Source organism: Lycorma delicatula, chromosome 5 (genome assembly GCF_047948215.1).
Source record: "Lycorma delicatula isolate Av1 chromosome 5, ASM4794821v1, whole genome shotgun sequence".
NCBI lineage: Eukaryota > Metazoa > Arthropoda > Insecta > Hemiptera > Fulgoridae > Lycorma > Lycorma delicatula.
The window spans coordinates 22314517-22333043 of NC_134459.1; the positions used below are offsets into that span (position 1 = coordinate 22314517).

Sequence of the window (18527 nt, forward strand, 5' to 3'; positions counted from 1 at the left end):
TATTATATTTTATGAAGTTTGTAATGTAATTTGAGATCAATATATAATGCAGATGATGATGTAAGTAAACCACGAAAGCGTTCCTGCATATACTGTGGAATAAGGTAAGTCATCCTACTTTATTTTTATTCTGTACTTCGGTTGATCTAATAAAATAAATATATTTTTATATAGTACAGAGAGGAGTATGAATTAAAAGAATTGATTTTAGAAAAAAAAATATATATATTTTCAAGCAGTGTGATTTGTGATACCGCAATGGATTATTTACTGATGTAGAGAATTTTAAGTTACCTACTTTTATATTATTTTATGTAATTTTATATAGTATTATAATTTTATTTAATATTTTACTTAATTTTATAAATTACATTTTGATAGAAAAAGAATTGGTAATTACCTGCTATCCACTAATTTGAAATAATCTGTTAATATTAACATCTGTTATTATTCAGCTACTTCAGTTACCAAATTATATTAAATTGCATATTTACCTGACATCTGAAGTCCTATTGAAAAAACACAGTGGTATGTTGTAATAGTACTAAAGGACCACTTTCTCTGTTATTCTCTTGTCACTATTACAACAAAAATGTATTGATTTCCATTTTAATTTTGATGAATTGTGCTCAGTTTTTAATGAGATATGCATGCATGTGCTTTGTTCTAATTCTACATGTTAATATGATTTGTCATTTGTTTTATGGAACAGCAATCATAAGATGATAACTGAAGTGACAAGGGTTGATGGTGAAGGTCAAGAGGTTGGAGCAACAGCAACACCCATTGGTGAAATACCTAGCTGTGAATGTCATGTGTGCACTGCACCTCCTGTACGTAACATAACATATCTTATTTTTATGTTAGTTTACCATATTTTTAATTGGTGATTGTTCACTTCACTCTTACTGACTTCAATACATCAGATAATCAATATATATTAAAGTTGAAATTGTTTACTAAGTATTATTTTACCTTTACCAAAGCTGATTTGGTTTAGTTTTTGAATTGAATGAATCCAACTAAGGCTCTTATAAAACCAAGTTACTGTTCTGGTCAAGAAGTAAATTGTACAACTTTTTAGACATCAGAATTAATGTCTGTCATTGGGGTTTTTTTTTACCTTCTGGTGTTAAGAATCGTGTAAATAAATTTTTATTTTGATGTAAAATTGTAGATTGTTTAACATTTATTTTATACATGTTTAGTCTTTCATAGATTATTGAATAGTAAAGATTTTTAAAATTTACTCTTAAAATCATCATTTAATCTTTGTGTGTCCGTGTATGTTTGCCTGGATATGCATGTTTGTGAGTACATGTATATAGTTATATAACTGACCTAATTCTGATTTTACCTTAATTAGATGATCAGCTGCTATGTCAAGTTCAAGTAGCATGACTGTTATAGGATAGTCAGTGGTATTATTTTATAATATACCATGATTGATTTGCACTATGCTAGGTGTGTAACTTATAAATATAATAAAAGATTAATCTACTTGTATGTTTTGACCAGTACTTATTTTGAACTAGCCTATGTATATGATAGAGAAAGTTCAGTGGTATGCAGCTAATATTTTTTTTGTTATGGATTTGAATCTTATCAAAACAGTTCAATTATATGACTCATAATTCATCCTTGTAAATGTGATGAGTATGTGTCAAAGATATTTGTATGGAAAAAGAGAGTTATATTGTTTGTTACATTAATTTTTTTAGGATGCTAACTATGAAATTCTTTACTTTAATCTTCTACAGCACAATAATTGTGGAGAGGTACTAAAGCATTTGTTAAAGGAGATAACTTTTGATTTTTAATTGTTTTCTACAGATTACTGTTAGTTTAGGTAATGAAAGTAAATAAAGATGTAATGTTGAGACTAAACACTGAAAATGTATAACAAATAAATCAAACACTGTGTGTAAATGTTTCTGACAGTCATTCTTCTTCTTCTTCTTGGTTTTCTTAATGTGTTGAATGCTGAATAATCAGTAGTATTAGATTTTAAAATTTCAGTTATAAAGTTTTCTTTGGTAAGCAATTTTGTGGTCTTAGAAGTAGTAAAAAGATTACTTTTTTAAATTAAACTATACTTACATATTTGAATATTTGATGAGCTGTGTTCTAACCAGAAAAATTTAGTTTTCCCACATATCTGTATTTATATATTTTCATTTTGTTGAATTACTACTGTACATTTTTGTTTATATGTAGGTCACTACCTAATTGAAATATTACACTATTCAATTTTATATTTTTTTCAGTTTACAGAATCTGTATCTTTTATTCAGCATAGAAATCAATTGAATATTTAATTCTCCATTCAGTTTTATGAAATAAGAGATATGAAGAAACCATTTATTTAAAAACTGCAGCTGTAGTTTTTTATTGCTTTCAGTCACTTAATACATAAAGCCTTGCCCTTCATTTGCTCACTTGTAGGTGCTACAGGCCGATATCCCTGGCTTCCTGACCCTCCCTGTCTATCTCGATCCTCTGCCTATCTTCTCCAAATGTAAACTGAACATCCTCAAGTCATTCTCCACATCATCCATCAATCTATTCCATAATCTTCCTTTCCTTCTTCTATTGTACATGTACTTTTTCTTCTATTGTTTGCCTCCATACCTCCTTGCCATCGTCCCCTCTTCTGTTCACCACATTACTCACCCATCTAATTCTTCCCAATTTCACATACCTTACAATATTTTCATTTTCCAGTAAGCCATTAATTTTAATATTATTTCTCTCCCCATTCTCACAGACCAGTCCTGTGATTCTTCTCGTTATCTTTCTTTCAAAAATTCTAAGCTTTGATGTGTCATTCACTGTCATCACCCATGTTTCAAAACCATAACATACCACAGGCCTTACCAGAGTTGATGTAGTTACATGTAGTTGCTCTTGATAAGAGGCATAACTTAAATAACTTCATACTAGCATAAAAAGCCCTGTTACCTGCCATTATCCTTCTATCTATATCATCTGACACTTTTCCACTACTACCTATCAGCACACCAATTTACACAACACTCATTGAAAATAAAAATTTTTATTTCTATGTCTTTTGCATTTCTTCTACTTGACATTTTCTTTTAGTTAGTTTTAGCTTCGTTAATCTTAAGTCCCACACCTCTACCATCCTTCTCCAACAGACTGAATGCTGTTATCGTCCTTGCCGTAATGACCATGTAATCTGTATGTGCTTACACCTGCCGCAACCTATTTATGATGGTCCCATCTCCCACAGCACTTTCAACTGCTGTTGAATGCTGTGGGACACAGCAGTCGTCGTTTAATGTGTGGTACATTAAACAAGAGAGTTGACAAAGCATTCCCTATCTGATTCTGAATCTTGTCGTAAAATGCCTTCCAACAAAATTACCCATTTTCACCCTCAAATATGTTTCATCAAGGAAATCTTGTCCAGCTTAACAAATTTTAATGGTATACCACATTTTTCAAGTGCTTCCATTACCTATCTCCTTGATACATTATCAAAGGCCCTTTTGTAATGAAAGAGCAGATGCAGTTTAGTATCATATTCCCCATATTTTTCCATTGCTAGCCTTAACTTGATGATCTGGTCCACAGTACTCCACCCCCTTTTAACACCACACTGATAATCATCGAGAACTGCTTCCACAAACTGAATAAGCCTTTGTAGTAAAGTATTTGTAAAGATCTTTTATATTGTACTCAGCAAGGAGGCACCCCTATAATTATTACATACCATCTTATTTCTCTTTTTAAAAACAGGCAGATCAAACGTTTCTTCTATTCATCAGGCATCCTTTCATTTCTTCATATCATCAATATCAATTTATAAACTTCCCACTCACTCACCACATCATCCTCCCTGGGAGCTTTATTATTTTTTATTCTTTATATTCCATCTTCAAATTCGTTGTTACAACCATATCATTCCTTAGCCTGCCGTTGTATTTCTTCTTGTTTCGCACTTGTATTTCTTTGCCTAACTCATATATCTCTCATATTACTGACTCATTCTCCTTCCTACCACTCATCACTTCTTCATACTGTCCTCACTCATATGATCTCCTGAATAACCCTCTCCAAAACTCCCTTAATATTCCTCTACTGACTTTCCACACTTACTTCTCTACTGTGTCTCGTATCACTTTGGCAAACTTCTCGTTCAACCTCTTGTGTTACCTGTTTCTATCCTTCTCAACCTTCAATCTACCTACATCCCATTTGCGTCTCTTCATCCCCCTTTCTTTACATGTACTGGCCAGCCTTAATTTAATCACGGCTTTCACCAGGAAATGATCAGTCACAGTTTGGCCCTCTAACGCATCCAAAATCCCCAATGCTTGTGTAGTTAATTAAGACATGTGTTGCGTAATTAAGACATGGCCAATCTGGTTGACCATTTTCGATGCCAGGAATTTTCAAGCATCTAGGTGTACCTTATTATTAGGGAATCTTGTGCTCTTAATTGCCATCCTATTACATTCTGCAGATTGCACCAATAGAAAGCCATTATTACTTGACTCCTCATGCATAGAATACTGACTAGCAGCAGACCTTGCTGATGGTTTTCTCATCTTAGCAGTCAAATTTCTCAGCATCACTACCATGTCATACCTCTGATCCCTATTCACTTTCCTCGTAAACTCATCATGGAAATCCTTCTTTTCTTGCTCCTCCGCCTCGTTTGTAGGAGCATACATAGACATTACTGTAATATTTATATATAATAATAATAATTATTATATGTAATAATAAGTAACATTTATATATATTACAGTTTTACACAATCTCTCTGACACTGTTTTGAAACTTAACAGCTTTCTGTTATGGTAAAGAAACTGGTACCATTGTAACCTCTCCTATTAACCCTTCTGCTGTACAATATAGAAAAATCTTTTTTGTCAATTTATCCATTACTAAGCCGCACATCTGCAGCACCACCACTTCTATCCTATAATGAATCAGCTGCATACTACCTCCCTTATACTCCCTGGTGCCAACATCATTCTCACATTCCATGTCGTCACTCTTGAGTCCATATTGTCAATCTGTAGGTGCCCTCAGAAACTTTCTAGGGATGTTGCCTTTTTCTCAAAAGCTGTATCTTGTGGCAGCACCTAAATTATGGCTATATTCATTTCTGTCAAACACACAAGCAAGCTCCTTTGTCAGTAATAAGGTTAATGGTTTCGTGAGGGAGTTGGTATATCTAGATATACTGAAATTAAATAAAAATAGAAACCCAAAGTCTATTTCTTTGTCACATTACATTTACACCTTCTTCAATCACTACTTAAGTTTATGTGTTAAGAAGTTTTATGTGTTTAATTTCTTCTATATATTATTTATTCATTCATATGATAAGGATGTTGTGTATAGTTAATTTTTTTATGGTTGTAAGAATAGAATTTTGAAGTGCATGAAAATTGTGAAACCATATGATGAATAGAGACACTTCCAGAGGTAGATGGAGGTCAGCAGAAACAAACTTCTCAAGAAAAATTGCTTTCCATTTTTTTTTTAAACAATTCATCTTTCAGCAGAATCTTAAATCTGAAGTATGTTTGAATATTCTGTAATTTATTTAAATGTATGTTTTAAGTGAATTTTCAAACCTGACCTCTATGTATCATTTTTTTAATTGTTCAATATTAATTTATGGAAACATTTTGAAATAACACTAAAAGGTGTAGATAGGAACAAGGGAACATCCCGTAATTAAATTTAATCAGTATTAAAATAATTAAGGTAATTAAGTAGTGTATGCGGCATTATGAAAATATTTGTTTCAGATGAACCTTGATAATGACTGTGATACTAGTGCTGGTGTTATTGTTAATACATCTCCAGGAGGTGGTCCAGGAACACCCCATACATTACACTCTGCTGGTAATACTGGTCCAGGATGTGTTAGTGGAGCTAATGGAAGTGGTGGAGGCTTTCATCTATATCCTCACATACATGGTACAGGAGGAGGTAATATAGTTTTATTACTCATTTCAAGTTTTCTGTCTTTATATTCCATCTTCTGTTTTTATTTTTTAATACAGGTAGTTGTCAATTTTCAAGCATTCTACTTTTGGAGTTTAGTTTTTATTAGCTATCCTTTACTTTTCAACAAGTATTTCGGCCATTCAAAGAGTTAAAAAATATTATATCATATGTCTTATAGGTTGTTTCCTACTAACATTACTCATCGACGCGTGTATGATATCCATTTTCCCCTTAAAAATGTGGGATTATGTAAACTGTTAACGTATTTATGAATATGTAAATATAAAAACTTTTTTCCACAAGATTTGATCATTTTAATTCTGAACATTTGTTTTAATGATTAATTAACAGAAATGATGACTGAATATTGGAGAAAAAATAAACCTTAAGTAGAAGTAATCAAAAATGTGTTTTGTGAAAATACATGAATTATTTCACCATTTATAATATTTATTATTAAAGGGTTTGATACAAAAATAAATTGTAATTTTGGTAAGGATGTTGCCAGTTTACAGTAACATGATTTTTATATTGAAAAAAGAAAGAAACATCTTCTACAAATTTTGTATTTCAACCTTTTTTTTTGCATTTTCTGTTTATAGCTGTCATGAACTCTGGTAAATGCAGTTTAAACTTATTTTCAGCTCATAGTTTTTATTTTTATTTTTTAAGTAAAAGAGCAGCCACTCTTTTTCAATTTGTTTTTCTAAATTAATCGGTATTTAGAAGTATTTACAGAGAAATTATAAATATAATCTAACCAAATTTAACCTATGCTTGCTTCTGTTGCTAGTCAAGGTTATCAAGCGAAGCGAGTGTAGGTTAAGTTTGGTTAGATTATATTTATAAGTATAATATTGGAGAAATATTTTACTTATGTTTGAATAAAATTGACAAGCAGAAATACAAAAATAGGTTAGCAAGCGCAGGTTAAGCTTGGTTAGATTATATTTATAGTTTCTCTGCAAATACCTCCAAATACCCCCTAGTTTGGAAGAAAAAATATAAAATATAATACATAACGTAAAAAAAACCATTGTGCAGGAAAACAGAAAAGACTCCTTTTTTCAACTATTATCTTCAATTTTGTTGTATACCCTTTAGAAAATGGGCTTGGATATAAACAAAAAAGGTGTATCTACTCTGGTGGACATATCCTAATGATTTTTATTAAGAAATTTCCCAGATATCATTGAAAAAAACTGTGCTGCATCACTTTCAATCGAAATTTTAAAATGGAAAACTACAGATTTTTTCCCGCCTGTTTGCATATGAGCTTACATTTGAGTTGGCAGACACAGACCTTAGGGTTTAAAATTTTCCGAACATGGAGGCTTTTCACCAGTTACTTGTCTTCTACTTAGTTTTCCGCCTTTACGCATGAAGTGTAATAACAATATCCTAGATTTTTATTTTCAACTTTACCCTAACTGATTTATCAACCTTGAAACTTTCTAACTTTCAACCAATACAACAGTTTCCATCTTCCACACTGTTTTCCACCATGAGTTATTTAGAATCAATTTAAGTATTACTGCTATTTTTTATTATTATCCGTAGACAATTAAAAAAAAGCCCTTAAAAAAATGTAAAAAAATTGATTGTTTAACATTAGATCATTTTGTATGTGGTAAAATAAAAGTGATCACAGATAATTTATTATTGTTTATTTTTTATTTTTGTTCAGGAGGTGGTGGTGGTGGGAGTGGTAGTGTTGGTAGCAGTGTCTATCCTCACCTTTACAACATCCATACTACACTTTTACAGCACCATAATAGCATTAATAGTACTGCAATACAGATGAATAATTTTGAACAATCTATGGCTGCAACACTTCAGTCAACTGTCAATACTACTACAACTATTACTAATACTGTTATTAATGATCATAATCAGGTAATTTTATATATTTTTTACTTCTTGTTAACAGAAGATACTTTTAGTAGTGGTCATGTTTGTATTTTATTTGTTTAATGAAATTTTTAATTCAAAAGATATATGTGTTTTGTTTGTGTTGTGTTGTTCCTTTTTGAAAATAAAATTTTCCGAGTCGGGTATTTTTCTGTAAAAACTGTCAGTTTAGGCTTTCATCTTAATAAATTATGTTTTCTGTTGGTGATATAATCATGACTGTATGAATAACAAACACTTGAAAAAATAATAGTTAACCATGAAGTTATAAAGTTAAGAATTACATATTTTTTATTGTTGTATTAATAATTTGGATCTCATTTATTTGAGGCCAGTTCTCATATAACAGTAATCTACATTTTTTTTGTAAAAATATTACAATTTGAATTCTTGTTGTAAAACAGCTGCTAAAAATTTTTTTCATCTGCTATTTTTGAATAAATTTTATTTAAAAATAATTCCAGGTTATGAAACATCTAAAAAAAAAAAATAAAAAGTAAATTCTGATCAAAGTACAAAGTAGATAATTAGAAGAAAAACAGATATTACATAATGATTAAGTTAAACTTGAACAAGATAATAGGAACAGAATAGGGAAGATAATGATTATGGCAAGAAAAATGCATTTTGTGAATGTAAGTAGCGGTGTACTAGAAATGCTGTATGATATTAATTCTTATAGTTGAGGTTGGTCGAGTAAATACATACACCAGAAGAGAATTCAGTACCTGTCATGAGTGATTTGTAAATATCAGTCTTAATGCAACATGCAGTGTTCATTCTTGAACAAATTTATTGGTTGTCATATGTATTCATCTAACAATGATTTCCAGCTTAGCTGGCTTAAGAAAAAATATATATGGATGAAATTTGTAGCAAATTTTGTAGGTGATCAGTTGCAGTCTGGAAAATGACTGTAAAAACAACTGTTTAAATATAGAAAGCTTCCTCTGAAAATATTAATGCTTTATTCCTACCAAATTACATTATTGTAGGAATTGAGCCTCCTGATAACCAGTGAATCTTTGTTTCTTTAAATAATTTATTACTTTTTATGGGACAGGGTTGGAATTTGGTTGATCCTTCTTTTCTGATGTGATCAGTTTTTATCTCGCTATCTTCATTAATGAAAAATTATCCAAGAGCATATTGTAAGATTCACCTCTACTTGAAAAAATAGGTTTATGTTTATATTTTCACATTATCATGAAACTGAATTACATATCTAATTTTTTCTTACATTACCCACTGCTGCAATTTATTGTATTGGTGGAAATGAAGAGACAGCTGCTAGTTCCAACAGGACATTGAAGAGAGTACATACTCATACTGGAAGAGAGTTGGTGGAACTTTTGGTGACTTTTTAAGAACTTCTCACTTCAATACCATCTGGTTTCCTTGAAGTCCCAATTTGGCCTACTTGTCTTCTCTTTATGGGGCTGATTAAAAAATAAAGATGTTGAAATACTACTGCTGATACGGTTCTGGGATCTATTTTATTCGATTTTTCAGTTCAAAAGCCATTAAAAATCACTAAAAATTTTGTTCCTTACTTAATTTTCTAAAAATTTCAGTACTACCTCATTTCACATGGGTAGCTGTAATCTGAACGAAACTTTTCACTAGCCATAACTCACAAAGGAAGCATTTTAGGACATGTTTATATGATCTTTTTCTACTATTTTCATGAGTAGAATAGGTTATAAAAGGTCCCAGGATAACTTTGTGATACACCCTTGTGTATATATATTTATATATATATATATATGTTTTTTTTTCCTAATAAATAAACCATCTACTTCAGAATATTGAGATAAGATATATCTTACTTTAATTTTTCATGAAAGTACTTTCGCAGGATCCTGCATCCTCAGTCATGATTGAAGTAATTTCATTACTGCATAATAAAAATATAAAAATAAAAATACTAAACTAACGATAATTGCATATTAATCTGCACGAGTATTACTATTTATTGCAATTATTATAAATTAGTTTTTATAAGAATGTCTCCCTCAAAAATTTAAATATAATTTAACAGTACAGATGAATAATATGAATCTTAAAAGATTAATTTCAGGAAAGTAATAAATAAATATATGGAAAACTCACTGTTATATGTGGAATAGTAGTTGCCTACAGAAATATACTTATTCAACAGTGGGATCATTTCTGAAAGAAAAAAGAGAAATTAGTTTTTCCTTACAAAAGAAATATTTTTATGTTTTGTTTTGAGAACTGGGGAACACTGATTTTTCCATTACTAAAAATCTCGTTTAATTTTTTTTTTGTAATCTAACTAAATCATTGCTTGTGCTAGCTTTGATTACTAAAACTCATATTTTTATATTATTTTATAGTGATTTTCCTTTTTTGTTATAGGTGAATACAGATTGTGATATAAGTCGTAATAATTGTATCTCATCAGGTCCTAGTAAAACTTCAAGTATCACCACTAGACCAGGAACTCCACCCCCTCCTTCACCCAGACCCTTAGGTTAGTATCAGTTTGTGCATTCTATTTTTATTCTATTTATTCTTTTTATTTTATTTGTATATTCTATTTTTTATTTATTTTTGTGGTAATTGATTTTGCAGAAATTAACAAGTCTTATTTTTTTCATTTGCATATTTAATGACATAATTGGATTAACATTTTACTTATTCTAAATTACCTTTTTGTAAAGGAACTTTTTTTAAAGTTATTTGTAATAAATGCTCTGAAACCTGGATGGATGAATCCAGTTAATTCAATGAATGTTATTTTCTCAAGGAAGATTTCATTCAGAAGAATAGTTCAAGTTATTTTGAATTAAATGTGCTAATATATTAAAGCATGTTGGTTTTTTTTTATTACTAGGATTAAAAATAAACTTTAAATAAACTTTATAAAATTTTAAAGCTGTACATAAGGAAAATGTAAAAAGTATATATTTTGCTATAAAATAAATTAAAATTTGTACCAGTCTACCTTTGTATTGTTACATCAATGTTTTTCATTGTTTGCATCAGTATGATCTACTTTTTATTTCCATTGACAACACTAACTTTTCTTTTTTTAAGACAGATTTTGACCAACATCTAGTTAAACTGCTTCACAGATCTAGGATGAAACAGGGTGTATCTGTTATAGTTTTGTAAATGCATCTTTAATTAACAGATTTTAAATTAAAAATTAGTTAAAATATTATAATTGGATATACTGACAGCTACAAATGAAAAATATCAATTAAAAAAACTGCATATTACAGTTTGCAGTAGTTTATTTATACTCACTAAACAGCAATAAAGAGGTATTGTATGTACATAATCCGTAGAGTATAGTCATAGAGTATGTCCACAGCTCCTGCACCTAGAGCATTTTACACATACGTAACTGATACACCATGAAATCATATACGAGTTTTGTCCTGGAAGTAAGTAAACTGATTTTTATTTAATTATCTATTGGACTTACCTGAAATTACAAGTTATCTCCTTCGAGGTATGACCCTTGGGAAGTTACACTGCGGTTCCGATGTTTCTTTCACTGTTCATAGCAGTACCACAAATCATTTTCCTTAAGTGTGTGTAGCTCATTGGTTACAGTTTTTTTATGTTTTCCATCATCCTGAAATGACCCTTCAACTTAGGGAAGAGGTAGAAATCGCATACAGCTAGATCTGGGCTGTAGGGAGGCTGTGGAAGTAGGGCAAAATGTTTTTCTTCGCCAGAAATTTTCAAATTGAAAGCAAAGTGTGAGCTGGCGTGTTATCTTTGTGCAGTACCCAATCTTGGGCCATGTCCATTCATACTCTCTGGACCCATTTTCAAAGTCTCCAAGATATCGTAAAAAGCGCTATTAACTGTCTGTCTTGGAGGTACAAATTCTTTTTGCATAATGCCACAGCTGTTGACAAAAACAATAATCATTGTTTTCACCTTGGATGTGCTCATGCATGCTTTCTTCAGACAAGAAAAACTTTTTGTGTGCTATTCCGAACACAAGTCTAGGGATTAGTTTCGAACATCCTTGCTTCTTATTACTTTACCCAAAATATTTGGCTCAATTTCGAATCTTCCCAGTAAATCCTGACAAATTTTCACGCAGAGCAATTTTTCCTCCAGACTAGTTTTTCTATATGAGTTTTAAACAAAATTTTCACATGTGCAAACGATCCGTTAAAATTCTATGACTGCATTCTTATCAAATCCTGTTTTTTCTGCAATCATCCTGACACTCAATCGGTGGTCTTTCACCATCACAGCTCGCACCACTTTCACATTTTCTCGGCCCCTTTGAAAGCTTTGTGCCACTTAAAAACCATAGTTCTTGCTTATGGAGAGTGGTATCTCCATAAGCTTTTGTTAAAGAATCAAATGTTTCTGTGGCAGACTTGTTGAATTTCACACAAAATTTGAAGTGTAGCGTTGTTCAATATTTTCCTCCATTGCAAGCATAACGAGGTTATAAAACACAACCATATACAAACAGCAGTAGTGTGCGACTGATGCAACCGATCCAGTTGAAACAACAAGTATGCACGTACTACCTACATGCTGTTATACATCAAGGACGTTTTACATTACTTGTTCATCCATAGGAAAATCAGTATACTTACTTTTGGAACAAATTTTGTGTATTATAGAATACATAAACTTCATTAATTAGTTTCATTTGGTAACCATTTGAGTGGAAATTCTGTTATTGTCTAAAAATTTAAATTAAGATGAGTGTGAACCATTATGAATGTTAAGTTTGTAAGAATTCCTGTTTTCAAAAATTGTTGCATGTAGTCTGTGTTTATAAACATTTACTTTACTTTTCTTTATAGGTGTTCTAAAGTATTCAGCAGGTGTTAGTGTAAATAATAATGTTACTGCAACAGTGGCTGCGTCCAAAAGTATTACACAGCATAATACTAGTACAGTTCCATCACCAATTTCCCATCATCAACAACAGAGAACACATAGACATTCAACAACGCAGACAACACCACAGCCACAGCAATCTCAATCCGGTGCTATCTCTCAAACTTCTGTCTCATCAACCTCACCGTCACCTGATCACCATTCTCATAATAACATTATTACAGGTACTTGTCAAAAATTATTAATTTTGTTGTATGTCAAGGTAACAATTTAAAACATGTTCAATATCACTATGCCTAAATACGTGTTGCTGAATTAATTATTTAATTGATTGCCTTTAGTCATTCAGTCATCTTAGCTGAGTAATGTGTTTATGTGTGTACATAAAATGTGATGTAACAGATAATTTTTTTTATGCATTTTGTTTTTCTGTGACTATCAATACTGCTTCTTTTTGCAATCTTAACTCATTGTCATTCAATTAACGTAGTAATGGCAATATTTTTTTTACACTCAATATTTACTGTTGCAGAATAGTTACTTCTCACTATATTGTCACAACTGATGTACTTGTTATTTGTTTATAAAAAGGCAGTCACTGTGATTCTGTAAAGATTCTTTAAATCGGATATAAAAAAAAATCAGTAAATCTACAATATATTTATAAAATCAATCTATAAGATTTATAATGATTTACTTTTATGTCTTTTTTCATCTACTTGGAAAATATATGTAGTTGTAAATTTTCTATTTTGAAAACTGGTCTTTCTTATTATCTAAAATTCCACCTATCTTAATTTAGTTGCTTTAAAAGAAACCTGTTGTTATGTATTAAATTTTTGCTCTGTTTGAATTTTTTATGCAATTTTGCAAAAGACTAATAAGGGGCTAATATAGACATTAATAATCAATAATATTAACTTAATCATCAGTTGCAGATTTGTTATTTCACTCTGTTTAATTATTATTTTGAGATATACAGAGAGTTAAAATTTTTTTAGATAGAACCTTTGTGTATGCTAAATAAAAATAACAGAACATTTGGATTTAGATATTTCTATAAAAATTTTGAAGATTATTGTGAATTCCTTTGAATTGAATCTCTAAAATCATTGTACTTGACTTATTGTTTGGATACATAACAAAAATAAAATTTACTCATCCATTCTTTGATTCAAATTGATCTTATATCATCAGATAAATAAATGAGTTATCATATTGAAAGTTGTAGATCTAGAGTCTACAAGTTGTAGATCTGTAGGTCTTTTCTGTAACATTGTATTAGCAATATCGTCTAATTTCTAAACTTATGTCCTAATATTCATGTATATGAAGTCCTCTTTTTTCTTTTTTTTTTGAGGATCATCTACATTTTAGTAAAATAAAAATTATAGATTTTGGACATTATCCTTAATTTCTATATTATATTATTTTTCTTAATTTTACAATACTGAAAATTTTTGTAACTTATTTTATTCTTAGGGAACATTAAAAGACTTTTTTCTGAAAATGGTCTCTGCCATAGTTTTCCATGAATTTTAGTAGTTTTCACAATTAATAATTTTTATGTTAATTTATGTAAAAGTTTGGATGTTTAATTAACATCTAAATAAATTAAACGATTGACTGATCGTTTTACATGATATTCTGCTGTGCACATATTGAATGTTATAAATAACTTACATTTTTCATACATCATTAACTAACACATGAATATAAGTCATCTCCAAGGCCTGATTTTTAAATTTTCGTGTTTTGTTGGAGTAATACAAATTCTAAATGTTCAAGTATATTTTATGATTTTAAGGTCATTCAAGACTACATCAACATCAGACTGTAGAAAATAATAGTATTAACAACACTAATAGTAAGGTGCCTCAAACTGGTGGAGTAGCTTCACATTCTTGTCATAAACACGCTGAACCCATAAAACGAGTATCGACGACTGATCCGCGTAAGTTTATAAATCTTTAAATAAGATTATTTAAATTATTTTTTTGTTTTACGGAGATTTGTTGTAGTAATACAAAGAGATTATCGTGTTAGTAATAATGTAAGAAAATAATTGATATTTATGTGGTCAGAATTTTGAATTTTCAAATAACATGCTACTAAAGATCGAACAGGAGAGTGAGAGAGATAATTGAATTGAGAATGGTTTAAGTCAGTGTTCTAACAGATTTTTCAATTTTTACATAGTTTTATAATATTATTTACTCAAATATACTTTGTAATAATTAATTAATAGATATTAAAGAAATTTGCACGGTTATATTCATGTTAAATAGTAATGTTAATAGTACCACTGGTTGCCAGTGGTAAGTATGGAGTATTAGTGTGCTACTTACAATCTGTAGAAACTCTTGCTTAGTATCAAACTAATAAAGCACTGAAACTGTCTTTAGTAACAAATGTGAGTTAGATACTTAAGTTTTTTAAATGATAATTGTTAGCTCTAATTTTTCCTTCACTAGAAGAAAATATAAACTGCATTTTTTAAAACTGTAAGAGATGCGACTCATTTTCAGAGATGTCAAGATGGAATATTTTTTATGAATATTCTTTAATTGGTCAGAATTTATCATTCTCTGATTAAATAAAACAGAGATTTAAATGAATAAAGAACGTGTGAAAACTTTTCTGAAAATTAAGAACATACACCTTCCAGTTTCTTTGTTTGGATCCTTTTCCAAGACAGAATGTCAAGAACAAAGCAGAAGATTTTTTATAAGCAAAACAATTGAAATGACACACTTGATGAGAAAGATGTTTGAAAGGAGTAAAAAATGTACAGAATAGATACTGTTTGCAGAGAATAGAAACCAGGAGAGTTTTGCACTAAAGTGGGAGATTAGTAACATACTAAAAAATAAATAATAATAATAGGTAGGTAGAAAGTACCATGGATCTACAAATTATAATTTTTCTAAATGATTGAATATGGGTATTTGGTGGATATCTTTACTAACTACCATACATATCAATGTACTCTTACTAATTTAGAGTGTTTTATATGTTTAATTAAGTAGTAATATTTTTAATAGTACAGCTCTGCATATTATTTTTAGTTATAATGGTTTTTTTTTTAAATTAATAACTGCTACATTGTCGTAGTAATTCAGCATTATTTTAGCATCACTTTCAATAAAATTAAAAACATATAGTTTAGGATAAGTTTTTAATCTGGAAAGTAAACTATTTTACAAAAGCCAATCAGTTTTTATATTACTTGGAGGAATTATCTTAAATTAATGAAATTAATTAGTTAATTTTGCTTCTGGGTTTTAATAGCATTGACTTGTTTGTATTAGAAATAGTTTTTTAGTAAATGTAAGTAATTGTAAATTATTTTTATATCTAGCTTTCAATAAAAATATATTTGTATTATTCTTTACTACAAACTCTTTTAACTTCTAATAAATTTAAGTCTTGAAATTTTTTTTTGCTGGAATTTTTTCCAGTTTATAAATTTACTTTTGTTTACCATAAAAGAAAATTAAATAGTATTTCTTTCAAGGTTTTTTAAAAGTTTGTCCATTTTACGTGTTTTTTCCATAAATATAAGAAAAAAATTTGTGGAATTTCAAATGTAATAAAATATGTTTGAAAAAAAATTGTGACCCCTTACCATAAAAGAAGGATGATGGGTTTATACTACAATCTAAGTAGCACAGGAAGATTAATCTTTCAGTTACATAATACAATGAAATTTTTTGAGGTTGCTCATTTCATGAACTGTATAGTGTACGTTTGTTTTAATTCTTATTTTATTGCTATATTCTTAGTTTATTAGCAATGTAACTGGTCAGTTTACACTTTATGAGGTATTATTGTATATATGAATTATTAGTGAAACCCTTGTTTTGTATATTTAAGAAGGAGGAGATGATGATGATTCTGCCAGCCCTGAGGATAGTTGCTCAGAAAGATCTACATCAACACAACGTGATTCAAGACATTGTGATTGCTGTTATTGTGAAGTGTTCGGTCATGGAGTGGTAAGTGATTTGATTAAAATCCATTAATTTAACTGTAATATTCAGAATTCTGAACATTTGTTTTGTGGTAGTAAATCATGTGAATAATGTTTTATACTTTTAATTTATTTATATGGAATGTGCTTGATTTTTTCTAATAGAAGAATGAGCCCTAATAAAACTACCTAATCGTGAATGTGCGATACAAGCAGTATGTGCTAAAATTATCCTTTGTTTTATTTTTAGCCATCAGTGGCTCCAGTCAGCAGAAATTATCAAGAAATGAGGGAAAGATTGAGGCAGTTGTTAACAAAGAAGAAAGCAAAATGTAAAGCAGCTGCTAATAGTAACACTAATAACAGTAGTAATAGTAATATTAGTAATAGCAGCAGTAATAACACCACCACTACATCTTCAACTGCCGCAACTCATGCCTCTTCATTGTCATCTTTGACGTCATCGATGTCTTCATCATCATCATCATCATCGTCGTCACTGTCATCTACTAAACTGATATCTAATACTGGTAAATTTTACACCTTGCTCTTATTTAAAAATAAAAAAAATTAAATAGCACTCATCGTGTGTGTGCTACTTTACATTAAAGACCTTGGTTGACAAGTAGAATGATGTAAAGAAAAGGTCGATTTGATATTCAGATATAAAGTGGCTGGAAGATAATGTACATTGGATTTTTAAATAATCAGATTCACAGAACAATGTTCATTCAGTTGAATAAACCATGCTAATGTTATAGAAAAAATAGACTCCTCTTTCTGTTGAATTTCTGTGAACCAAAAAGAAATTTTTATTTTTTGTAGAGGAATTATACCTAATATAGATACCTAAAATAGATTATATTATACCTAATAAAGATATAAACCTATTGTGAATATGATATGATGATTTTGTTTCCCTTTTATTATAATGAAATAGGAATGGAAATTTAGGAAAAATTAATTTAAATAAAAATTCAAGCAGTTTTTAAAACATGATTAAATTTGAAGCAATAACAATAAATAAAACATAATAGTGAACTAGGGACTTCCTATAATTCCTATAATGTTTCCTAGTGACTGGTCAATAGGAGGTATTAGTCGTAAAAAAAATGACTGAATTCCAGTCTGTTGTTAAAAGTAAAGTAAGAAACATTATTAATAAAAATGTATAATCACTCAAATTCTTGAGCTTTGTAGTTACAGTGTAAGCAAAGGTCATGAGATTTGTTTAAGATACATTTAAATCGATTAAAAAATTATTTATTTACTTAATAAAGTTTTTTTTTTTAACAAAAAGGGTTACTTTCAGTTTAAAAAATGTTAAATTTTATTTTGTCATTTCAAGTGTATAAGGATAACCTTATGCTTAAAAATTCTTAGGTACCTAGCTATTAAATTTATCATCTCATATTGTTTATTCTCATTTCTTTTTTTCTTTTGCAGCCCCATTAACAAATGGAATAGTTGCAGCAGCAGCAACATCATCATCAACAACGTCATCAGCCACTGTAGAAATTCAAAAAGATCCTAGAGATTTAGAAGACCTGCTAGATTTTATCGAGGGAAATCCAAGTGCAAAATGTAAAGATGCCAAAAAAGCTGCCAAGAAAGCTAGACAAAAACAGAAAAAGGTATTTGTTTTGTTGATTTGGTAATTATATATGCTGGCTAAGTATTGCATGACCTTGCAAGCTATAAAAATGAAAATGAAAAGAATTAGAGCCAAATAAACAAAAAACTGAGTATATAATTTTTAGAAGTGAGGAATAAATTTTAAGAAAACATTTTTAAAAAT

At 29.7% G+C, this 18527-nt stretch overlaps 1 protein-coding gene across 5 annotated transcripts in view; it reads left to right on the forward strand.

Annotated features, from left to right (window-relative positions):
- LOC142324799 (uncharacterized) overlaps nucleotides 1-18527 on the forward strand; it is a 91692-nt gene that overhangs the window by 32345 nt on the left and 40820 nt on the right. For 4 of the 5 annotated variants that reach the window (XM_075365798.1, XM_075365800.1, XM_075365799.1 and 1 more), the window contains exons 9-17: nucleotides 713-833; nucleotides 5793-5976; nucleotides 7682-7890; nucleotides 10288-10402; nucleotides 12720-12980; nucleotides 14564-14710; nucleotides 16633-16754; nucleotides 16980-17259; nucleotides 18176-18363. In XM_075365798.1, the coding sequence (XP_075221913.1) occupies nucleotides 713-833; nucleotides 5793-5976; nucleotides 7682-7890; nucleotides 10288-10402; nucleotides 12720-12980; nucleotides 14564-14710; nucleotides 16633-16754; nucleotides 16980-17259; nucleotides 18176-18363 (1627 nt within the window). The remainder of the gene's footprint in view (nucleotides 1-712; nucleotides 834-5792; nucleotides 5977-7681; nucleotides 7891-10287; nucleotides 10403-12719; nucleotides 12981-14563; nucleotides 14711-16632; nucleotides 16755-16979; nucleotides 17260-18175; nucleotides 18364-18527) is intronic. The other variant, XM_075365801.1, reaches the window with a different exon arrangement.